The following is a 26722-nucleotide window of genomic DNA, read 5'->3' as shown; positions in this document are numbered from 1 at the left end:
GCAATGGTGTATCTTAAAGGGCAACATGTCAGTTGTCCTCATCAAGGGCTGTCTATACAGAGTTGTGGGCACCTGGGCAAAGCAACACACATGGGCACCTACTGAAGGTGAATGATGGAGGGAGGGGAGGAGTGTGCTGTCGGTGATGTCTTGGGGGCAATTTGGGGTACTATCTGCAGGGATGTCCACTTGTCCAGGTAGGGGTGCAATCATTGGTAGCAGTGTTTGGGGAAATAGGGGCCGGGGGTGCTGTTGCCTTACAGTAGTGATGTTGTGAATGTAGTGAATTGTGCGCACATTCACAAAAATGCATCTGCAGTGCACGCCACAAGCACACTTTGTAAATATTCTACATTCCGACTGAATTCTACTCAGTATCAGTTCTACCCAGTATCAGGCCCTATGTCATAATACTAATAATGATATTCTGCAGTGAACATTTCATTCAATATGAAATAAAAAAATATATATAATTGGGTTTCTTTAGAAACTTCGACAATTTTGAGTGTTTGTTTTACCTACAATTAATTCTACAAATTATATATTATTATTATTATTATTTGAATATCAGCAGCCTGCATGTGTTTATCTTTCATTCGGTTTTTTTCCATTATGATCACATTTTATTTTTCTTCGGTTTGTTAAGCAATCATTTTTTTTATTTATTTTTTTATTAGCAAGGAACATGTGCAGGAATTACTGTGGTTTGCGTCTGGGGAATTTTTCATACATCAATGCCCAAATGCTGCTAGTCTCACTTCTTCCTTTTTATCAATTGACTGGAATAGGATTATCTAATTTTAATTCCATTTACATCCTCTCAAGAGAAATGTCAGCAAACCATCATAGAAAAAAATATGCACAATGAGCCACGAGAAATGATTTATAGTTTCCATAACAAATTTAATAGGGTAAAAAATTTTTTAAAGTGCTTACAAATTACAATAAGTTATAAAACAATGCTTTATTTCAAACACATACAAATCAAATTAATAAATACAAATTAAATACAAAAATACTTCCAATCAAATTAAATTAGTATCACTGAAAACACACTTTCACATGTAAATATATCTTCTTTAAATTGAATCATTCATCAAAAAGTACATATAAAACATATCAAAATAATTTAAAACAAAGTGCATATTTGTTAACTGAGGGTAATTTCCATTTCAATTTATTTTTTACAATCCTATAGATTTTACAATCATAAGCAGGACTTTCTTACCTTTTGTCTATTAGCTGTTAAAACCTAGGTTTGTTTTATTAATGCACTATACAGTATGCTGGTGCAATACATATTACTGTTAATTATAACTATACACATGGTTTTAATATCGAACTTCTAGGGCTGCTGAGTAAAATTACTATTGATATGGCTTACAGCAGCTTCACAGGAAACATTTGTGGTTGCACAGAAGTTTTACTACCTGTGGCAGCTGATGCCCATACTGTAGGATGCAACGCTGCCCACACATTGGAATGTAAGCTCTCACGAGCAGTGCCCTCTCTCCTCTTCCCTCCTGTTCTCACAGCACTCTTCTTGCATTTCAACTACAGCTCTTACTCACCTACAATCTGTACCTGCATCTATTCTCATTCACTTCCTTATATCTCAGCTGTATTGTGTACTAAGAATTGTGCTTTAATTGTGTTATGTCTAGTTCTGTATACCCTGTACTGTTCTAATGTGTTCTATATGTACGATGCTGGCTGGTGCAATCACCATGTGGCGCTGCTGAATGGCTGCCTGGGTGCTGCACAGCTCAGTAATTATATGTTCCCCATGTCCGTGTTCCTCATTAGAGTACACCTAGTATATATATATATATATATATATATATATATATCTGTATTGTTACTGGCTACCTATCTGGCTGTGCAATCACCATGTGGCGCCGCTGAATGGCTGCATGGGTGCTGCACAGCTCTGTAAATATGTTCCCCATGTCCATGTCCCTTATTAGAATGCGTCTAGTGCATATCTGTATGTGTGATTTATATCTGTACTGCCATTGTTGCTTGTTTCTTGTACTGATAACCCTTTGTATTACAGTATGTGCATTTTTATTTTTAATGTCTGCAAAGCGCCTTGAGTCCTGTTGGCGAATGTGCGCTATATAAATAAAACTTACTTACATGGGGAGGGTGGTTAACACATATAAACATACATGTAATGTTGTATGGAATATATGTCCTGGCTGCTTTATCATGGGGAATGGCAGCGCTGTGCATTTCATAGACACAGCTGTTCACAGCTGTGTGCACATTAAATATTTCTTTTATATCAGAAATCAGGCTTTCATTAGCATGGCATTACCCAAACAATTCAGGTGTAATGCTCTGTAAACACGGTTCAATTTGGTCTATTTATCTATTTGATTTTGCTTATGCAGGTTGAGTATCCCTCATCCAAATATCCGTTATCCAAATTATTCCGAAAACCATAGTTTCCAAAATGTACTTTTATTTTTTTGCTAAAAACCTACTGGCTACATGTGTAACTGGCTCTACTGGAGAAATATCATGTAACTGGCACTAAATATGTGTAAGGACACGATAGCTTGGCATCAGGGTTTAAAGTGGCCATGCAGAGGTAGGGGAACTCATTTTTCTATGCCACCTAATGACCCTCCCTCCCCTCCCCCATTAGGCAGAGACAGGGCCAGTGGAATGGTTTTTGCATCCCCTTGCAAACTAGAATGCTTTTTTGAGAGCATTACTGTGCACTATGGAGGTTAAAATGTTCTCTCTCACCATTAGAGGTGGTGGAACTCAGTTCCACCCCGTTCTCCCTCACTTTAACCCCTGCTTGGCATTCAAATTGAGTGTCTGAGATTGTATACAAACTTTGTTTCATGTTTTAAAACCTTATTTCATGCACAAATAAAATATATTTGAGTGTATTTCATGTGTTTGATGTGTTTATGCAACATAAATGCAAATTACCTCAAGATACCTCATTCAAATATAGAAATATTCTAAAATACAGAATAATCCGTTTTCCAAAATTCATCGGGTCCATCTTTTTTAGCCACATTGAGTGTTGTTTCGATGTGCGGCCCCATGGCATCGAAATGGAATAAAAAAATAGAATGTGCAGGCCAGACTATATAGTACACATTTGTACTATATAGCCCAAATCAATTGTGTTTTGCTTCTGATTTAATCCTGATCGGATCGCAAGCAAAATCACACCATGTGAACACCCTTTAAGAGCCAGTTCCACACCCAACTTGTCTGATTTTCTGTTGCAGTTATTCACACAGGTAAGACCTTACTATGAGGCTGATTCAGAGCTGGATCCTAAACCTACAGCTGTTGTAGCTGGGTATGCAGAAGTTGCAATAAAAAAGGCAAAAGATGAACCCACTGCCAGCTTCTGAGATCTGTTTCTGCATCCAAAGATGCAGCATTAATCAACTGCATGACCATCGGACATCTGAGCAGTCCTCAGGTTATTCATGATGTCTGGGGCTAGTGAGGCTGCATCTGAGGATGCAGACCCCTGGCTACAGCCACCCCTTTCCCCCAAGAAAACGGACCCGATATTTTCTGGAATACTGTTCATTGCCTCCCCAAGCACCAGCATCATATTAATCATGCAGAGGCATTTTGGGCACTGCAAGGTACATTGCAGACCCAGAGCTGCACATTCACAGGGCAGATTAAATGGAATTAACAGCATTGGTGGGGCATGGGCATAAAGATTCTTGTGACAAGCATAAAATAATAAAGTACCAATAAACCCCACCCCCACACTGGCTGCTTAAATCATTTTTATGCTAATCCCTGCTTCTTTTCCACAAATGCACTGATGTTACCTACATTAGGGTCTATGGTAACCTTCTAAATGGAGGCAAAATATCAGATGCTACATTTATGGGATTATATGGGATTTAACCTCTGATTCATGTCCAGTATTGTCTACAGTATTTGATGGTTGTAGGTTTTAGAGTTTTGCATTGATAGTCTCTGCCAGGAAGATTCATCATTAAAATCCAGTTTATGCAAGGTTAATTCTTCAGGCGATCTTCACAAACCCACAATGTACATAGCAGCCAGAGCTTACATTGTACAATAGTCAACAGAAGTGAGCAAACAGGTTTTAAAGATCCTGTGTTCTCATTACCCACCTCATTTACTCAGAAAAATATCGTAAATTCCATGGCTGCCTTAGACATCAAAATAATAATAAATTATAAGCATTGTGAATATCAATACAACCTTACAGTATTTCTGCTCTTCATCAGCACTAAGATGTATTGAAATTTGGTTTAAGTTTTGCATAAACTGTAAATATAAATTCAGTTTAAAATTAATTTAGCTTAAAATAACAGCACACAAAATGCACATTGCTATGTAATAAATGGGACAGTTCACCTTGGGATAACTTACCCTCTTTACTTGGTGCCCCAGAGTGACATGACTTCCCCTAGGTCCCCAGCGCTGCCTGAGAGTTGTGGATGGGTTTGTGGCAACTCCTGGCATTGGTACCAAGACAATCAAAATGTTGCTTTTTATTATAGCTTCCTTAGTTATGTAACTTTCCTTGAAGGTCACACATCTGGCTCAAATGCAATATTTGTGTTCCCAACTTTAATAACTTCTTTATAGCTTTTCATTTTTTTCTGTTTAATATTGCTCTCTTGCTTATTCAACCCTGAATTCACAGATGTGGGGGGTCCTGTTTGAAGGGCTACTGGTGGGGAACTTTTGTCAGGTGGTTCTGTCATCTGCCATATTTTCTGTCTTTTTCCCCTGTTAAAATGAAAAAAAAAAAAAGGAAAACAATATTCAGCACTTGAGAGCCTACAGAGGATGTACATATTTAAATGACAAACACTAGGTTAACTTATATAGCTCAAAACAGCTGAGGAACAGTGCAAAAATAGATTTGCCTTGCTCAGGTGATGCTCCTATATTTCATATTTTCAAAGTACCTAGGTTAACAGAGCAAAATGGCTTCACTCGCTGAGTAGTCAGATGAAGTTAGCGGAATGCTTTGCAAAGTACAGAGTAGGTGTACTCATATTGAGCAAAGACAGCACACAACCATTTCTCTTGAATATTGCACTCCCTGTAAGTCATGGTTTCAGACTTCACTTTATACTTAAATGGAACCTCTTATGCGTCTTCATGTTGCACTTCATTGGAGAAATGAATTTTTAGGCGTATTCAAGGTATGTAAGAAAAATATTCACCCACAAATATACATTTACATATTAAGAACTGTCCAGATGTCCCCTCATTCTATTACATTCAATCTTAAAACTATTTAGTTACATTATATTGTGTATTACTGCAAATGTTTTCCAACTATGTATTGGCTTTCTGTGGCTCTCAATTTCACAATAGGTCCTTTTCAATTCAATTTCAATAAACTGACCTGCCGTAAGTCTACTGTTTGGCATCCCCAGGCAAGTAACAATAAATTCAGCTAGCTCTCTATAAATAAAAGAATACATATATATTTAGTAGGTCCACAGACCTGCAATGGGAAGCTTAATGGAGTAGGAAAGAGTAACAGAGTGCTATGGCAAGTGAAAAGGAGAGAGTGGTTAGAGAATGGGACTGATATGGAAAGAAACTGAGAGAAAAAAAGACAGCAGAGGGAGGTAGAAATACAGACAGGTGGTGTAGGAGATGGATGTAGGTCTGCATGGCTTGCTTCCAGGTACATAAGTCCCACTCAACCACACCTGAGCCAGAAATGTCTCAGACAGAGTGAATCTCGAGGCCCATATGCTGAAGCATAATGAAAGGAGATGTCATCTTTCAAAACATCCCAAGCAGCCCAGGTAATGTGAGGAGTAGCAAGTTCATTTCAAGCTGCACTACCACCCACACGTTACATTGTATTAACCTCCACCCTTCCCTAGATGGTCCCCTAGGGGCAACCGCAGAATATAAAAAAAAAATATATATATATATATAATTTAACCTGTTGTGGTTTTTTTTTTTAAGATTTATGTTTTTATTTAGGCAGTTGTTATATTGGTTATACATTATACAATTATCATGCTGACACTGATCAGTCTGAAATATGGAATCGTCCAGCTTGTCCATTTGCTACGATATTTTTTAGGTTATAAGATGGCTGCATCTGGCAGTGTATGTAGTGCTGCAGCTGATTGATGCTAATTTACCCTATTTCTAGAGGGGGGGGGGGGGGGGAGGGGAATTATCTCCTTTCCAGACAATGAACCCAGATATGCGTGACAATACACTGTGAGATATCTCAGCGTATGCCCATGATATCTGCTGGGTGACTGGCTGACAGATAAAATGCCCAGACTAAGTTCTATAGATGCTACTGTAGCTCACTATGCTAGATAGCAAGTGGTTCAAGTGAAAAACTTTGGTGAGCGGTAGTGGTGTCTGTATAACACAAACCTTTATATTTTCATTAATCATTAAAAATAATGTAAATAGTATTGCATAAAAGGATACTGTATTTCCAGAATAAGGGCCAGATACACTAAGCTTCAAAAGTGATAAAATGAAGAGTGATAAACAGCCAGCCAATCAGCTCCTACCTGCCATGTCACAGACTGTGTTTGAAAAACGTCAGGTAGGAGGTGATTGGTTGGTGGTTTACCACTCTTTATTTGATCACTTTTGGAGCTTAGTGCATCTGGCCCTTTATAGTTAAACACTGAATGCCTATGTAGTGATAACGCTATCTGATGAGGGTGGTGTACTCTTTATGCTAGTTACAAATAGGCTCCCCTAATGGAGGTTACAGTTAGCAGTAACCCCATATTAAATAGGTAATATAAAAACAAGTCTTTACATTAGAGAAAATTTACATTACTCCAACTAAAGGGCTGTATATCCTTACATCAGCCTGGTTCTTCTATACCTAGACTGCTACAAGGCTGTAGCAGACTGCTACAAGGCTGTAGCAGACTGCTACAAGGCTGTTCTGGTCCGCCAGGTTACAATTTAGTAGTAAGCACCTGACAATGGGACAACTTGAAAAAAAAATGTTGTTATAGATGAACGTATTTTGTTTTATTGTTGCTCTGTCCATGTATGTATTAGAGGTGAGGTTATAAATGGATACCTACCCTCTTTTGGTAAATGTAACCTGTTTATATTTAAAATGAAATAAAGATTCAATAAAAAAAAAACCCAACAGAGGTCACCAAGGTCTAACTACCAATTTTTATAATGTAGGCGTAACAGGAAATGTACTAAGCTAATGGTCCAGCAGTCCACCATGATTTAATGCCCAGATTCCATTTGGTCTAAAATGAGGCACGAGCATAAGTTTTGAAGTCCTATTTATGCATCCACACTTACTGAAAAGATGGCCATACACTTGTGTTACTTCTCCCCTCAGAGGAGACACACACACGCAATCCTCCTTGAGTAGCCACAGACCATCAAGGGCAGCAGGATCACATACAATTTATCATATGCGGTCCTATTGAATACGATATATCGCATGCGATTAAAGCCTAGCCTACCTGGCTTGGCTACCATCTGACATATCTATCCTGCAGCCGATGCATATCGCATTGGATCTGATGTCCGATCACTTTCAATTTGGATTTTTTTTATATGATTTATGACCGCAATCACATGAGAAGTGACCAAATAGCATGTACCTAGTGTATGGGCACTAAAAGTTACTGGGTAATATTTAGCTATATTATTGGAGACAGTATCAGAAGTGGCACATTACTAAGGCTCCTTCTGGCTATTTACAGGGTGACTACCAGGGGTGCCGACAGGTCAGCTACTCCCTGGTATAAATTAAGGTGTGTGGCCAATGGAGGAGGCATGGCCAAACTTCCTCCTTTATATATATATATATATATATATAGTGGGTTAGTATGGGCTACACAGGTGGGTACCGGCATCTAATGCTGGGGGCAGTGGGGTACACCCACACGCAAGCACACTCCCCCGGTCAGCACACAACACTGATTAGCGTCTGCTGATTCTATAACTAAAGAGCTCTGAAATGTCACTGAAACTGACATTAACTTAAGCACAAAGATTGTGCATTGGGAAGCCTAATGGAATGGGTCTCCATAGCCAAGCAACTGCATGAAAAACTCGCCAAGTCCAAAGCCAAGTGTCGGATGGAGTAGTGTAATGCCCATCAGACTGTGTGTGGCGCAGTGAAGATGTTCTGTGGAGTGTCAAATTATGCTTCTAAGTTTGACAGTCAGATGGGCAAGCCTGGGTATGGTAGATGTAGGGAGAACATTCCCAGTCTCACTACATTATGCTAACTGCGGAGATTGGTGGAGGAGGTATAATAGAATGGAGCTATTTTTCTTTTTTTAAATTCTGTAATTTTTATTAGGTTTTATATACAGAGAAAAACATAATCCCCATAAAACTGTAACAGATACGTCCCCGACATATGCTGGAAACACAAAGTAATATGAACGAACAGCGTAAGCCATACATAGAGATCAAAGGCATTAGGAAATATGTCAATCAGTGCAATGTATCCGTTCCCCCATTATCCAAGTCACCATACTGATAGTCTAGAACCCGAGGGCGCCTATCGGGTGAGACCTGCTGACTGCCGTCAGTGTATGCAGGGGGGGGGGGGGGCGGTGCAGGGAGCCGGACAGGAGAAGATGCTGCTAGAGAGGTCTCAGCCAATTGCTGATTGGCTGAGAGAGGTCTCAGTCAATCAATGAATCTTATGTTCAGCCCGTCCGACCTCCCAACTCCGATGCACACAGGACCGAGCATTGGGTCTCGTGCGTCGGGTCGGAGGGGATGTCTTCAAATCGGGTGAAATTGTGCCCAAATCGCATAGTGTATGGGGGCCTTTAATAGGAGGAGAGATTTGGTAAGAAATCCAACTGGTTTGGAGTGTAAATTATTGCCACTTTAAAAAAACCTGGAGATTTCTTACCAAATCTCTTACTTTCTGAATCTCTCATCCCATTAATTTCACCCTATATCAGCTCCACAGTGGCCAATTTTGACAGTGAAACCATGTTGCAATGCACAATGGAGGGTAAGGGAAATTATGTGAACAGATGTAGGAGAACAGGGTATGTCCATTGTACAGCATTAAAATAAAGCTGTCCAGTATTTGTGTACTACATGCAGAGCAGCAGGATCATTGTCCAGGGGACGCGCGAGCGTCTCATGCACGCGCACCCCCTGGTGGGGCTGGCGTTAGAAACGCCAGCCCTGCAAGGATGAGGTCAGCCCCATCTGTATATATAACAGAAAGGGTTTAGTGGTGGTGTTGGCGCTACATCAGTTAAGTATAGAGGACTGGGAAATACTTAGCTTCGATTCTTGGCGTTCCAGCTTCTAGGTTCCTTCTATCTTTCGCCGGTATATCCTCATTGGGTATGTGGAGAAAAAAAGATTTTTTGAGGGAAATGTGTTAAGGCCCCCATACACTATGCGATTTTCGGCCGATTTCGGCCCTTTGGGCCGATAAATCGGGTGAAATCGGCCCAAAATCGCATGTGTTTGACATCTGATCTGATGCACGGTCCCGTGCGCATCGGATCGGATCAAGGCGTCGGACCTACAGAACATAAGATATATCGGAATCTGAGCCATCATGGGTGCTTTTTAGCACCCACGATATTCAGATCCGATATATCTTTATATACAGCCCCCCTGTCTTACTAGCAGCCCCCCCCCCCCTGCATTGACGGCTCCCGGCGGAGGTAGTGCAGGCGGGGACCGCAGGCGTCGCAGAGCAGAGACCGTCGGCGCGGCGGGAGAATAGGAAGAAATCCACCAGCAGCCCTGTTCTGCAGCCCCCCCCCCCCCTGCTCCCCGGGTTTACATGTGATAAATCGAGACGATTTATCACATGTAAAAAATGGCACATCAAGTGCCAATCTTATCAAGCTCCCCCGGGGAGGCTCAGGGGGAAGTCGGGGGCGACTTGTCCTCAGGACAAGTCGCCCTAGTGTATGGGGGCCTTTAGGGTGGGGGGGAACCTCAATATATCCATACTGAAAAATCCACCCTAACACATTTCCCTCAACAAAAAAAAAAAATTCTCCACATACCCAATAAGGATATACCGGCGAAAGATAGAACAAACCTAGAAGCCGGAACGCCAAGAATGGAAGCTAAGTATTTCCCAGTCCTCTATACTTAACTGATGTAGCGCCAACACCATCACTAAACCCTTTCTTTTAAAATGCAACTATCTTTTGTGACTTTAAGGAATAGTCCTATTTTGTGACAGTAAGGCAGCAAAACATCAGAAGCAGCGCCAAAGGACCTTGCCAAAAAAACCAATATATCCATCTGTATATATGTCTAGTGTCCGTGAGTCCCCGAAACACTGCAGTCTGCTGGCAGAGAGTGAAACTACATCTCTTTCTCACACATGAACAAACACAGAAGTTAGCAGACTAGCTTTGCATAATTTGCCCAGGTTAAAATGTAAAGTTAAAGTTTAGTTTTTCACTTAACTTTAAATCAGGCTCATTGAGACAAAAGTGTACCAACCAGGGACAGCCAGCATTTAAAAAAATACATGTTGGCATAACTATCATGGTGCATTTTATGCACATGCATTATTTTCAAGCTTTAGATTAGTATGATATGATTACTATATATTTTAAATATCCACTTCAATAATTCTTACCTTATGTAGCATGCAGAATTAAAAAACAAATACATACGATTGCTCCAGAAAATGTACCAAGTTACCACTTATTTTTAATTGTTCAAGATTAAACAATACTATTTACACTACAGCAACAAATATCCCAGCAGAAATCTCAAAAGCTGTGACAGTCGCTGCTGTTAACGGATCCACTGGAAACCATGCAACTGTAGCACCCTAAGTTTAATGTATATATATTTTGCTTTGCTATATTGCCATTTATATGTGTCATACAATTAAAAGTTAATAAAGAATATTACCCAGAACACTGTGAGGTGACAGTCACAGGAGATCATGGGTAATTGAATTGGCCCCATATTGTCAGCATGGCTGGTCACAGTGGTTGATGTGTGGCCAAATCATGAAATCTGCTGTCTAGTCTGTAGGTGGAGACAGACTGCATAAAGCTCAGTAATACTGTATCTTGGCTATCTGACAAATTGCTGGCACATCATTTCTTCTTGAGTATTTATTGTGTGAAAATAATGGATACTGTTTATTGGTCTTTCCCATAGTCTCTGCATTTAGAGTTTCTTGTTTATGTCTTACTTACTCAGAAAAGTATGACGCATATCCTGTTTAGTATCCTGAGCCCTTTTTCTGCATCCTGTTCAGCAGTCCCAGTTCACAGTAATTATTTGCCATTTCTGTATGGTTCCTTGTCCTGTTTTGCATATTCATTATTCTAAGTTGTGCTGCTTTGTTCTTTACAATGCGTATTAACTATGACTTTAATTAACCAGTGTCTGGCTGGCAAGCTGTCTGTTCGGACAGGTGTGTATACTCAATCCTGGGATTCCCCTGTCTGAAATGATCTCATCTGCATAGTTTTATATGCTACTTTTTCTGGGTTTGTGGGATTTGTAATAAACTATTGGTGGTTTGTAATTGCATATACTTGTTATATTTATTTGGGGTTTTTAAATAATCAGATTCACTAAACCTCAAATTTTGAATGTTGATGCCATCATCCCCAATATTGTCAAGGTGCAGATAAATAAAATGTCAGGAAACTGCAGTTTGCAAAACAGCACATTAAACCACCAGAGAAAGATATTTTAGACATGTTTATAAAAGGCAAGGCAGCTGAGACCATCTATTGTACAAGTTATCTTGCTTGTTGGGAACATCCTGGAGGAGGCTCCAGAATTTTGTCTCATGCTTCAGGCCACATGGAAGAGCATTCAAGAATCCTACAGCTGCGTGCCATCTGCCTGGTGCCACCTACTTCCCAAAAAACTGAGCATACGGGTGACTGATGACGCAGTTTGCACGAGATCAAAATCGTATACAATGCTTGTTATGTTGGTGTTGTAGGGCAGTGAGTGTGCGTCATTTACCATTGAAAGAGATGGCATTAGGATGCACTATGGGAAGAATGCAAGCTAACGGAGGCAGTCTGAACCTCTGGGCAATGTTCTCCTTGGAATCCTTAGGTCTGGTCATTCATGTGCATATTACTTTGACACGTACCACTTACCCACACACACAGACCAAGTACAGCACACCCTACAATGCAACAGTATTCCCTGATGGCAGTAACCTCTTTCATCAGGATAATTTCCAGAAAATTGTGCAAAAAAGAAAATCTACTCAGTCTACATGTGGCATGTTAAGTTCCAACCGTGGGTGTATTTAATGTCACCCAGGAGCATGCCACCCGGGTCCTATTGTAACTTAACCTAAAATACTGATCTACTGAATGTGTACGATTAAAAATAGCAAGCAGCATGCCACTGCTGGACCTCCTCAAGCACTTACCTGGTCAGACACTGATGCCTACTGGAGCTTAGGTATGCCGATTCTTCTTATTTGTAGCCATTGTCTACTTCTAGCTCCTGTGCAGTGCGTCCTACTTATAGGATGATGGCTCCTTGCTCCTTCTAACGTTTTTATCTTGGCACATGGAGGATTGGAATCCAGGTAAAGGCCCTTTGACTAGCTGTGGTAACTGGTACATTAGTAATGCCTGTATTATACTACGCCTCACACAGACGAGAATCACAAGCTATGGTATTATGGTAGCAGTATGGATATAGAGGGCGCAGGAATGCAATATCCTCAAAGTATCAAACAGAATTCCAAAACACAGGTACAGGTTTGCACCAGGCAGGCTAGCTAATGCAGTACATAGCTGTTGTGATTAATGCATCCTAAGATTCATCCAGGTCATAATAGATCATAGTAAATGTGGAAGATGTGTGTTAGGCATACTATCAGTGATAGTGTAGAGATGTACCAACAAACGGTATGGTTATTAGACAAAGCAAAAGTAACATTACCCTACAGATGGAGCTGCTCTTGTTAGAGCAGCTCCCATTGCGACGATCGCCAGCCTGCGCCGTGTGCCAGAATGGGGCGCACATGTATGAGACGCTCGCACGCCCTCTACCAGATCTGGAGAGCGCTCTGCAATAACGAGGGCGGCTCAGTCTGTAAGCAATATAATAATGTAATTGTTGCATACACAGCTGATAGTAGTGTCTTTACATATATTAATTTTTAAGTGAATCATCCTTACTCAACTTGCATTCTTTACCGAGTACATGTGGATGGTAAAATATGAAAAATTTCTAAGAAAAAGAAATTGCAAAAAAACCCTCATGTTAACCTTTGCTTGTGACCTATTGACTGCTTACCTAGACACTATCAACCAGATATTGAGCGGAGAGTGTCCTAGCTTCCCTTTCAAAGTTACAGTTGTTATATACATTGTTCACCATTGGAGGGTACACTCAGAGCAGTAGCTAGGTGACATGGTGCCTGGAGCAATGGTATCTTTCGGCTTTTTGCAGCTATAACAGATTCCATTCTTCTTGGAAGGCTTTCCTCAAGACTTTGGAATGTTTCTATGGACATTTGTACCTATTCATTTATGAGCATTTATGAGGTCAGGCACTGACATTGGACGAATGGTCTGGCTCGCAATCTAGGTTCCTGTTTATCTAAAAGGTGCTCATTAGGGTTAAGGTCAGTGCACTGTGTGGGCCAATCCAAATTCTTCCACACAGAACTCATCAAACCATGTTTTTATAGTTCTTTATTTGGCACTGGAGCACAGTCATGTTAGAATAGTAAAGGTCTTCAGCAAACTGTTGCCTCAAATTTGAATGCATAGCATTGTTCAAAATGTCTTCGTATGCTGAAGCATTAAGATTCCTCTTCACTGGAGATAGGGGGCCTAGCCAAAACCCGGAAAAACAGCCCATACCATTATCCCTCCTCCACCAAATATTACAATTGACATAATGTAGTGAAAAATATTGGTACCGCTAGGGGTGGTAGCGGCACTTAACAGGAGCAGCCTCACCAGCAGCTGCTGGTCCCCTGAAACTTAATAAAGGAAACTTTACAAAGGAAAAGGAAGATAAAGCAGTGCTTATTTTTTTAAACCAGGAAACGGTCTATAAACAATTGGAATGATTTTACATTAAAAATACATAAAAAAAAAAAAAACACAAATATTTTGACCAATAGTATTTGTATAAGACACTGCAATGCATGCATTAAACTAAATCCCACACGGTTCCTGTTATTATTGTCCACCATGTATAGATTGGCATTCCCGCTCTCCTGTTTACCTCCTTAGGTGTACCTAGGTGTATAAAGCTGGTCCAGTCCACCACTGAGGATGGCTTGGCAGTGTAGATGTTTGGCTGGTGGTACTCCCTTTGCTGGGGTGCAAACTGCCGGTGCTTGGGGCCGTTCCAGATCAGTCCAAATAAATGGATGGAAACAAGGTTTGGGTCCAGGAATACTGTGGGTTGAGATCCACTGATGCATTTCACCGTCTCAAACAGCGTTTCATGGTGCCCCCTGGGGGGGTTTTATACTGTATGGTTCTGAACACTAATTGGTCACATAATAATTAGTCCAATGATATAAAATATAATAATAATGAGGTGAAATATGAAAGGGAGGCAGAATCTAATATATTGCCCTTAATGGCTAACATGATATATCAATAATATTAAGACAAAGGAATAAAGTACACAAACTCCAACTAATTCTTGATATTGAACTTTGTGATGTAAGGCTTGCGTGCAGATGCTAGCCATGAAAACCCATTCCATTAAGCGCCGCTGCCCAATTTTTATGCTTACATTGATGCCAGTGGAATTTCTGAACTTTTCAGCTATGGAATCAGCAGAGTGTTGGCAACTTTTGCACATCATACACCTTAGCAGTCATTGATCCCGCTCTGTGGTTTTATGTGGTCTTCCACTTTGTGGATGAGTTGCTGTTGTTCCTAAATGCTTCCACTTTCTAATATCACTTACAGTTGACTGTGGAGTATCCAGCAGGGATGAAATGTCATGAACCGTCTCATTTGCAACATCCTTTCAGAACACTTGAAGTCACTAAGCTCTTTCAGAACAACACATTTTGCATCACAAATGTTTCCAAATGAAGATTGTATGGCTACAAAAGGTGCTTCATTTTATACACCCGTGGAAATGATTCTGATTGAATACTTGAATTAAATAATTAACCGGTGTGGTCAAAAACTTTTAGTGTATATAAGAGCCGTTAAAAAAGTTTTCCTTAGGGTCTACAATAGATCTAGTTATACACATGGATTTGCTCATTGTAATGTGGTATACAATGAATTGGAGGGCATTATATTACATAATATGAACTAGGTCACAGGTGTGTCAAATAATATGAAGTAGAGGCACTACAGTATAGCATAATATAATTGGGGGTACTGTAATGTGGCATAATAGTAATTGGGGACACTATTACTTCAACACTGTGTGTTGAAAAATGTGTTATGGCAGCTACAATATGAAAAGGTGAAATAGGGAACTAATATATTTGATAACAAACTAGGGCACTACTATGGTTCAGAAAATTCACTAGGAACTATTTTGGGACAAACAATTAGCAATTGCTGTAGAAAGGTGTCTCTCACAGCATTGGGGAAGGGGTCCATTCAAAATGTTTGTATGGGGTCCACAAAGTTCTTGCTACACCCTGCTCCACACTAAACAAAAAAAAACCATGTGGAATATGTTGCCTCTGATTAACTGTACAGGAGGCATGTGTGTAGTGCTTTAATCTTTGACATAAAATTGTCAAAATACATGAATAAGTTCATAAGGCCAGGGAACCACCTATATGAACATAAAATTGAGTGAAATTAAAGGGAGACAAAGAAGAAAATCAACAGATACTATGGGGTAAATTTACTGCAGCTTCTAAAAGTGAAAAATGGGTATGTTGCCCATAGCAACCAATCAGATTCTGGCTATCATTGTCTAGAACACAGTAGAAAAATGATAGCTAGAATCTGATTGGTTGCTATCAACAATATCCCCACTTTTCACTTTGAGAAGCTTTAGTAAATGTACCCCTTTTATTTCTATCTATATATTGCATTATTACTGCCCCATGGCCTTTGCTTCTGGATAACAGGGTGTCCTCAGGAAACTCTCGGCAGTGCTGCACTTCCTGGTTCTAGCATCCCTGTCCCCACTGCAAGAGCCTTTGTATTATACTGTTTCTATTTGGTATTTATTGAAACATATAAAGTGTGTTTTATTATAGAGGCTAGCAAATCACCTCTGGGAGAAGTCTTGACATTGGCAAGTGAGCGTACCCTAATATAGATACACAGAAAATATCACCTATTATATGCTGACACATTTATCTAAGGAGGGGGCCAGACATTTATATTTATCTAAGGAGGGGGCCAGACTCTCTTTTCAGACATTGGGGGATGTCCCATTCTCGGCCCACTCGATACTCATTTTGCAAGTGGGATTCAATGTCCCGCTTGCCGAGCGCCGAGAAGGGGGCGTGGCCACGAGAAGCGGACAGGAATCGTCGAGCTGCGGTATGGAGCTCGTCAATTCCCAGCCGTTCTGCTTGTGAAGTCAGGCTCATTCTGCCGAGATTCCCTGTTCAATGCAGTCGAGGAAGACAGCATTGAATAGGGCCTCGCCACCATTTGCCCAGTTGGGAATGGTGGCGGGAGATTGAATATCCCCCATAGATTTATATCTTCAAATAAAGAATTTCCTGGCTCCTCTAGTAACTGGTTGCTTCTCTCTGTTGGCATACAAACACACTTTTTAATGTACCTCCACCATAACATTCCACTGGTGGGCCTTTTCTCTAGTTTGCTTCTGCAGTATGTTCTACCAGTGGTGTCTGGGCCACAGCCGGGTGTCACCTGCCAAGGGGTGATACTGCACCCACAGCACTACCTGATCCATCTTGCATCTCCCAGACCTCTGGAGTGGCCAAAAACCTTCGAACACATCAGGTGTCATCAGGGTAAGTGACGTTTTTAATCTTCATAAGGTAGAGAATATATCGAAGGTAAAAATGTCAATTTACTCAACCTAATATACCAGGCAGTAAATCTTTTTTTTTTTTTGGAACAAACAGTTATTACTGTATGTAAAAGTGGTTTATTGCTTTAAGTTACATATTTAAGACAAATAAAAAAATGCTGGAAGGAATACGATAATAAAAACTATGTAGAAAAATGAATTAACATTAAATAAATAATTTAAACATTGAGCACCAAAATCCAAAGGTCAAAATTTAGGCAAGTTTTAAGACCCTCTTACAGCAGGAATCAGTTTTGCTTTAAGTAGGTCTTAAAACATTTACTGTTGAATGAATAGAGAAACATTGTATAGGAATATACATTTGTGATATTGTGAAATGAGAAAAAAAATCCTTTAACCAAAGTATCTTACAGTGGAACAGGTGAGCCAACATCTGTGTCATGCTGTGACATCAATTTCTGATCCTTTAATTTGCTGGGGACTGCTGACATCTGCACAAACAACAAACACACATTGTAGAAATAAGAAAGGAGAAGAGGCCAAGTCTTTACATCTCACAAACCCACCAGCTTCCTGGGTAAGGAGAGAATATACCCCATTTCCAACATGTGGTCTCCTTTGGGGTCGCTTATTGTTATGTGGTTACCATGAAGGAAATAGGCTCAAGCTCCTCTTTACCCCAGCCAGGCATTTTATAGGTGAGAAGCAAGCAACACAGTGGAAAATCTCACATGCACCTGGACTGTTACCAGTAAAGTAAGCACTTAAGCACAAGCCACACACGGTCTTTACATAAACAATACAATGGCAGATGTAGAAAATAGGACCTGGCTACAAACCTATAACAAATTCATAGTAAATAGATGGACAAAGCTATAGACCTGGAAGCTGTTGCATTTATTTGATATCATCAAGGGTTTGTTAATTAGATAAACTGGTCTTACATATATGTTATTATAAAATAGATCTAATACATTTTCTGCTCATACTCATTCAAATAATACTGAATTAGTTCACTGAAAAAAAGTATTTTAACTGAACTGTACAGGCCAGGTTGTTGCAGTCAAAAATCCATTCAGATTCAGATCTGGGTACATATGCGATTTTTATAGTGCATGGGTCTACAGTTACCAGCTTTGTGTTGAGAGATTCCCAGACTGCCCCTTGACCCACCCACAGCCCACCCAATGACCAGTCCCCTGCCCCACCCCTTGATCTGTCTTATACTGTTTCTTTTTAACCTTTGCTTTAATTCTATTCTTGATTTTTCACACTGTAATGCCACTTACATGTTATGTTACACACCGTAATGCTCATTACACATCGTGCCACACCATGATGCCAATTATACATTATGCCACACACTGTGATGCCCAGTACACATTATGCCACACACCATAATGCCCAATACATATTATACCATTCACCGAATGGCTATTACATATTATGACACATAAGTGGCGCTTACCTACTGTACATGCTATCAGAGGAGGTCTGCAGCTATTACAAATCTCGCGTCAGCTCATGAGCCAATCGGTGCTCGCTGTATGGCAGCTAATCATGAGCCACCACTGCTGCTCCTGACTGGCTGAAGTACGAGAGCTTTAATTCGCTCGCAAGCTGGTGCAAGATTTGTAATAGCCTGCTCTGATTACGGGGCAGTATCAGGGAGGTCAAAGAGGCAGTATCAGGAAGGGCAATATCAGGAAGGGCAATGGGGGCAGTATCAGGAAGGGCAATGGGGGCAGTATCAGGGAGGAGGGGGATGCTCTCACACAAGGTGCGGTGCTTCTGCCCACAACTCCTATTGCACTCACACCTCAGCACATCTGGGATGCTGTGCACCCCACCAGACCGCTGTAACATAAAGGAACATATCATGCTATAGCTGCTCCCAGAGGCTCCATTCTGGCGTCATCAGTGTCCATGTAGCTTCTCAGCTCCTGCAGCTGCACAGAAGACTATTCCCTGTTAAGAGGAGTCCTGAAGGTGCTGGGTGGTCAGCGGCACTGACCGCCATCGTGTCCTCCGCTGGCCGCTGCTTTCACCACCAGCTCCTGTGAGGATGGTTGTCCTCCGCAATCATCCCCTCCACTGTGCTATTTATTCTCTTCTATGCGCCTCATGTCCCTGGATGTTGCCATCTGCGTAAGTCTCCCTTTCACGCCACCTCACTGGGGCTTGTCCAGGTTTCCAGCTAGGGGTCCTCTGTGAGGTCCTCAGACGAGAGAGCATGTGTCTGCATGACAGCCAGGCTGCCCACCACTCTCTGCCCGGCTTTTTCAGACTCCTGGCATTACCGTGAGCGGCAGACTCCTGGACATTGCATAGTCTGGGAACACTACCCCTCTGGACTCCAGACTTAATTACCAGACTGTCCGGAGTAATGCCAGACAGGTGGTAACCCTACATTGGTCTTATGCTACCCATACACTTATGCGATCGGATTCGATGCAACATCAAAGTACGATGTCCATCGAATCCAATCGCATCACAAAGTGCCCCCTTTCAGCACCTGATGTCGCATGCCATCTTGAGATGGCACATCGGGTGCTGGAAGAGGGTGGGCAGAGGGTGGCATTGTAGCGTAGCACTAGAAGTAGAGCTAGCAGGCATCAGGGGTCAGCAGGGACGGCAGAATTGTTTAAAACACTGGGCAGCCCTCTGATTGGCTGAGAGAGCTCAGCCAATCAGAGGGCTGCCCAATGTCTTAAACAAGTCTGTCACCTCCGCTGACCCTCGCTGCCAGCTACTGCTACTTCTAGTGCTATGCTAGTCCACCGCCCTCTGCCCACCCACTCCCATGCTGCCAGCGGTCCCTCCGGCCCCCTCTCCCCAAAACCCCACGCCTCAGAAAGCATCCCCTCCGCCCTCCTAAAAACTACATGCGATCGCTACTGCAATTCGATTTTATGTGCAGCACATACTATCTATTGACGCAACATTCAACGGCATGCCCGCACATCGCGTCAAATGGTATCTTAAAAATGCATACAATCATTCGATTTATCGGCCAGATGTGGTCAAAATCAAATGATTGCATGCAATATCTCACAAGTGTATGGGTAGCATAAATCGCGCTCCCCATGTGCTGCAAGGGTTGTGCCACAGTGGTTGCAGTGAGGATTTAAGTGGTTGACAGTCATGTTCTGTTTAGTGGCAATTTAGGTGAAGTGGAGATAAAAAAACATGGGTGTGTTAGGACCCTTTTCAGGGATTGTCTCAACAGGCGACCGTGATCCCATGTGCAATTAAAATTGCTCTGATGCCTCACTTCCTGCAGCTATGCAGCCCAGCCATAGCGCTATTCAGAAGTTTGATAATCAACCTATTTGTGACTGACACTGTCTTTGTACACACAAAGTCGCCATTGTGAATCCAAATGGAAATCCAGGCCGCAGTGGCATTTGCAAATATTTGAAGCGTTACCACATATACATTCACAACTGCTGCTGCATTAGTGTATATTTCTGAATGTGAATCCATGTTAGAAAAGTACTGTTTAATACTGCAAACAAGAGTTACGTGTATACTGTAGCTATTGGTTTAAGGAGGTTATTCTGGTTGATTCACAAGGCTGCGAATTCGCACCAGATGCCACCCGCCAAATACCGGAATGCCCGTCCCCCTTGTACACTGGCATGGGCTAAGAATGGATGTTTAACATAAACATCCATTTGCAGGCTGTGGGGGAATGCCCATATCATTCGATGGCTGCCAACCATCGAATGATGTGGAAGGCCCACGCACATCTAAGGTTACTCTCAGGAAACCTTAGATATGCATGGACATTCGTCAGGAAGTGAGCGGGCAGCTGACATCCGATGATGTCAGTTTCCCGCCAACGTCACCAGACGATTTCCACGGGAAAGTTCAGCGTTTTCATGGAAACGCCAATGAAACACTGGGTTTTCCCATGGGCAAGTCTCCCAGCCAGCTGCCCCATGTCCATCCCCCCCTGCAGTGTTGGGTGTGTGCACCTGGAAAATATCCTGTTCACCATGGTAGCACACACCCTACTGCTCCTGATGAAGACGTGTTAACACGTCGAAACGCGTTGAGCCACCATCCATTCCTACTCCAGCCGCACCAGTTACCAGACTACCCGGACTGGCTTAATCATCCAGAGGATTCCACAGTCTCAGTTTCTTAAAGCCAAGATCGATTTGAGTGCACAGAGAACATCAAATTTCAAAAAATATGCCACTCTTACTGAGTAAATCCGGATCCATATGCTGGGCAATTCTCCGGGACATTCCTTTCCATCCTCTCCACTGTAGGAGTAATACCATCTCATTCTACTATTGGTAACTATTGATCAATTGGTGCAATCAACATTGGTACAATTGAACTGTACTTTTGAACTGTTCCCCATATCAATATCATTGGAGCAATACCTTTCAAATTGTTTTTAACAATCCCCGTACTAGAGAATTCTCTATAGACATATTTTATTGTAAAATTTCTTGGTGTTTAATAATGTATAATTTTTGCAAATTGTGTTACTATTTTTATCAGTCAAACCACAGCGCTGTATATTCTCTTTTTTCTCAGCACACACCCTGTATCTGCAAATGCGCATAAATGCATCTGTGCATGCACAGATGAACACCATTGGACCCCCATGTGAATGTGTGGGGGATCAAAACGGACCTGAATAAGCTCCTAAATGTGTGAAGGCAGCAATGTTCTAGATTTACGTATGGAATATAAAACTTCCTATTCATTATGGCAGCTCATGATGCCATATGATGCTATATTGGACATTTAGGCCTATTTTGTTGAATATAAGATATATGAGGGAACCAATAGGTCTGATATACAATATTATTGTCATACATCACCCTTTTGCTGAAAACAAATGTGCCAAATTTAATATCAAATAAAAGTCCAAAAGCAGACTTGCACCGGCACTGTAAAGACACCAGGACACCGATGCTGGAATTATTAAAGCAGTCTTCCTGACCGGTGAGTATGTGGAGAGGGATAGCGTGCGGCCAGGGAAGGGAGGGTTAGGCATTAGTTGGGGAACGTATGGTTTAGCTGCAGAGAGTTAAGAATAGGGTTAGGCTGTGGGAAGGGGATTAGATTTAGGCACTTACAGGCTGTAAGAGGGGTTATGCTACTGCAGGGGATGGATAGGGGTTAGGGGGAGAGGATTAGGGAACTATGGAACCTCTGTTGGTATTCTGCGCATTGGGATGTCGAGGTCAGTCTTTTGACTGTCGATATCCTGAATGCCGGTATATTATATGTATCCCCTATGCCATTCATAAAGTATGCACTCGACATGCTGCAGGCCCGGTTCTATTCTCCCTCTATGTCGGAGCACCGGAAGTCAGGATCCCGACGTCGAGATACTGACTGTCGGGATCCCTACTGTCGGAGTATCATCTGGCACCCAATATTATCAAAGTCCACAAATGGCTGACTATCATATAAAGGAAATAAAAATAAATTTGGAACCAGGATGGACTAGCATTTATTTTTGTTGCTGCATCAAAAACTATTGGTTAAAGCCGCTAATCATTAGCAGCTTTGACATGCTGGCCAATAGTAAATATACCCCTTAGACATGAAACAGCCTAACTTAATATACTATTTTTTTTTTACATATTTAAAAGTATACCAGTTTTCATTTCATGCTCTCTTAAAAACCTGAAAGTCAATGAGCGTCATTTTCGAAGCACACTGTGAGATAGAGCACATCTGAAACATCTGCCAATATTGGCAGAATAATTAACAATTAGCAATTCTCAGGGACAAAGTGCTGCTGTGGAGGTCACTGCAGCCATGTGCTGCACAATATTAAACATGATGCTTATAGAAATGTATCATATTTCCTATATTTTAATGACTCATTTTCAATCTACACTTCAGGGAGTCGGATTCAGTACAGAATCCCGGCGCCGGAATCCCGACAGCCGAAATGCCGACAAGGGGGGGGGGGGGACACCAACGGAGGAAGAATGTGTCGGGATTTCGGCGTCGGGATTCTGAACGCCGAGATCCCGACGGCCGGGATTTTAACTGCATCCCAGGGAGTCAATGGCTATTCTGATTCCCCTATTTCATGAGTATTTCAGATGATACAAGAGATAGGCAGGGCCGAATTAACAATGGCGCAGGTGGAACTGCATCTCCATGACCCCTAGGAGGATCTATGTGCTGCTGTAGACAGGAGTTGCTTTTTCCTGATACAGCAGCCTATCATCGGCTGTCTGACCAAAATCCTGTCCACCTCGGATTCGGTAAACATTGGTGAAATGGTTGTGAAAGATGCAAGAGCAAGAAGCTCCTCCAGGGGTCTTTCCTCTGCTCTCAGCTTCTATCAGGTGGGACTGGGCCACATGGGTACAGGGGAAACCCTCAATGTTCCCCACTGCCTGGGGACCCCACCTCCTTGCCTAAGAATCAAGTTCTAGATTTTGCACTTCAGTTACACATTATATATACAGTATGTTACATTATTCTGCACATTAATATGTTGTATTTTGTATGTAGGGCCCAGATCATGCACTCTCTAATGATTAGCCAAACCTCTCTAGTGGCTGACCAGAACCTTATTGGGCCTACATTCCCCATTTCAACAATAGCTAAGTCATATGGAAAAATGTATTTACAAATATATAACATGAAATATATCAGACACTGTGTACATTTGTATGATGGTTTCACAATGGTTTCAAGATGGAATAGAACCCAACGCGTTTCGTTGAAAAAGACTTCTTCAGGGGTTATTGGTTCGAAAAAATGCATGCATAGACAACCCTTTATATGAGGGTCATTTATACATCGGTTACATAGTCACATAATGAAAGTATGTATACATACCCAAACAATGGGGTTTGCGGATTTAAAATAGTTTTGAAAAAAACTTCTTATGACGGACGTTCAGTGACGTCTAGAAATATTAAACCATAATAGGTGTGTTAGCGGGAGAGAGTATGTAGGAGGAGAGCATGTATAAAGAAAATCACATGGATACATACCCAACGTAATCACAGGTAAAACATAAATATTAGACCATCCATATGTTTTGTAAGTGGACCTAAATAGTATTAGGCCCCAATAGTTCAAATTGTATAAGACCATATGGCAATTAATAACATCTGAAGATCTGATAAATATCACTAATATTAATCCAGATACATAACTGTTGAGGTGTTTCCAAATTAGAGAAGGTATTATACAGTTCTACGTATTAAACTAGAAACCACTGGTAACAATCTTCCAGTCAACCAAGAGTAATTCACAAAATAACAATATGTTATACAAACATGATTAATTATGGAAAATTATTCAGAGTGCAACCTGCCACAATAATCTAAATAGTAGTGTAACTTACCAGGTGAATAGTTATATAACTCTCCAGTGTCTGCATACGGACTACTGGAATTTTGGACCTGGTATATAAAGGGATAGGAGTGTGGCATCACTTCCTGTTTGGTGATTTCAGGAAATGCTAGTAAAAATGTAAATAAAACTAAGAGGTTTTGGATGTTTAGATCTCTAAATATCCCTAGTTCTAGATGTGCTCTATGTGGTTGCATAAAATGTATATAGCCCCTTTCTCTGTATGGTGTTATTCCTTGTGGACACGCATGCGTTCCTGCATGTATTCCACTGCGGGTATAGTCTCATTCCTCAACTGTCTATATACGGGATTGCCGGTACAAGAACTTCCGGCTGACACACATATACGTCATGCGCACTTATGTATACGGGAATCAGCTCCCGTCCTGCGTGTGTGTTCCAGTGGATGTCCGCTGGGCATGCCTGCGCATACGTATTTCTTCATAGCTACAGGATCTATATGATATTTAATTGTGTTCCACCACTATGCGTTCCAAATAAATAAAGCTTCCGGTATCACACTCTTAAGTATTGACACTGTAAATAATGTTTTCCTGTGCATTAGAAATAATAGGCTGAAAGTGAACTACATATGTTGATATTTAAGATATACGCGGACTTCATATATTAAGTCCCGATAATTAACTACATGAAGGTTTAGTTTTATTGGTAATTCCCCTATACCTGGAAAGTGGCAAATTTACCTATTCAAGTCTCCCCACAGGGTTATAACTTTGAATAATTTTCCAATCACAACTGTAACAATAATAATTAGTCTTGCTTTCCAGTCTAGTTACTAAATTGCATAATGAAATACTTAATAGAGGAGATCCAATAAAGTGATTATTAATAGGAACAAGTGATGCAATGTGAAACAATGTGAGGTGAAGTATCATATTAATAACATTATAATTATTTTGGTTAGTGAATTACTTAAATGCAGTCTAGTGGATTATTAATTAGTACTAGAGGTACGATGTGATACAATGTGAAAAGGAGACAAAATGTTATTCAGGAACTATTCTGAATAGTAATGTATACCGTGGTATTAATACATTAAATAATGTTTTGCTCATCTTTTACTTTCAGTGTGTTATCAAATACATAAACAATAAAAACAATAGTATCATTAGTGACAGGTATATGGTAAGTCAGGGTAAGTGATTTTTTCCTGAAGCTAGTGAAGTGATTTAGAAAGAGAATTGAAGATATGATTTTAGGAGGTTCATCCTAAAAAAAAGAAACAATGTCAATATTCTCATTCAACCCTGTTGGGTGTAATGCATTTAGAGAATAAATCCAGAATATTTCTCTTCTGGATAGATCTTGATCATTGTCACCACCCCTTGGGTTGATTGGGATGCGTTCCAGTATAGTGAATGAGAAATTTTGTTTGTCAACAATGGAGTCGTGCTTCTCTTTGTAATGTCTTGGTAGACTGTGTGATGTTAACTTGTGTTTGATATTTCTCATATGTTCCTGTGTCCTTAATTTTATTTGTCCTTTGGTTTTACCATACAATACATGGATGGTCTAATATTGGATATATATGGATGGTCTAATATTTATGTTTTACCTGTGATTACGTTGGATATGTATCCATTTATTAATACTCACGTGATTTTCTTTATACATGCTCTCTCCCGCTAACATACCTATTATGGTTTAATATTTCCAGACGTCACCTAACGTCCGTCATAAGCAGTTTTTTTCAAAACGATTTTTAATCCGCAAACCCCATTGTTTGGGTATGTATACATACATTCATTATATGACTATGTAACCGATGTATAAATGGCCATCATATACAGGGTTGTCTATGCATGCATTTTTTAGAACCAATAACCCCTGAAGAAGTAGTTTTCGACGAAACGCGTTGGATCTCTATTCCATCTTGAAACCATCATCCAAATGTTTGTGTGTCTCCAAAACACTGCAATCACAAGTGGCAGAACATACATTTTAAAGTCTGGGGGCAGGAGCAGTGCTAGTGTATGGGAGAAACTGACCGGGCATTTTCTCACAAAAAAACCCAACAACAATGGAATCGTACTTGAGTCTCTGTGCCTGGCATGCTGTGTACTTAACTGCTCGGCCATTAAAGCTTCTGTACTGAAAGCCGTTAAGCTCATTGACACCTGAAGCAAACGAGCTGCTGTGTATGAGTATGCATTATTAAAAACTGTATCTAATGTACAATAAATGCTGAAACACTAGGTTGAGTAGTCTCGCCTGCCACCATTTTAATTTTTAATTGTAATTTTACCTATTTATTATTATTTTACACAGATGCAATTTCAGCAAGAGGGTCTTGGTGGGAAAATGTATGCCAAGCTTAGCGCGCAGTTACAGAGCTACGCTCAGAATACCTTTACCCACGAGTCCCTAAGGCTGATTGGGGACTATGTAGCATAATTAATTAAAAAGTTAAGGCGGC

The 26722-nt window shown here is 40.9% G+C and overlaps 1 protein-coding gene across 6 annotated transcripts in view; it reads right to left on the bottom strand.

Moving 5' to 3' along the window:
• Window positions 1-1025: 1025 nt before the first annotated feature.
• AHI1 (Abelson helper integration site 1) overlaps window positions 1026-26722 on the bottom strand; it is a 274949-nt gene continuing 249252 nt past the window's right edge. For 5 of the 6 annotated variants that reach the window (XM_083176645.1, XM_083176644.1, XM_083176648.1 and 2 more), the window contains 2 exons: window positions 17341-17420; window positions 1026-4761 (listed from right to left, as the gene is read on the bottom strand). In XM_083176645.1, the coding sequence (XP_083032771.1) occupies window positions 4560-4761; window positions 17341-17420 (282 nt within the window). In that variant the 3' untranslated portion in view covers window positions 1026-4559. Of the gene's footprint in view, window positions 4762-5389; window positions 5449-17340; window positions 17421-26722 lie in introns of all 6 variants that reach the window. The other variant, XM_083176646.1, reaches the window with a different exon arrangement.

This window comes from Crinia signifera, chromosome 3 (genome assembly GCF_055691185.1).
Source record: "Crinia signifera chromosome 3, ASM5569118v1, whole genome shotgun sequence".
NCBI lineage: Eukaryota > Metazoa > Chordata > Amphibia > Anura > Myobatrachidae > Crinia > Crinia signifera.
The sequence above is the reverse complement of the archived record's forward strand: the minus strand, read 5'-3'. Positions and strand labels throughout refer to the sequence as shown.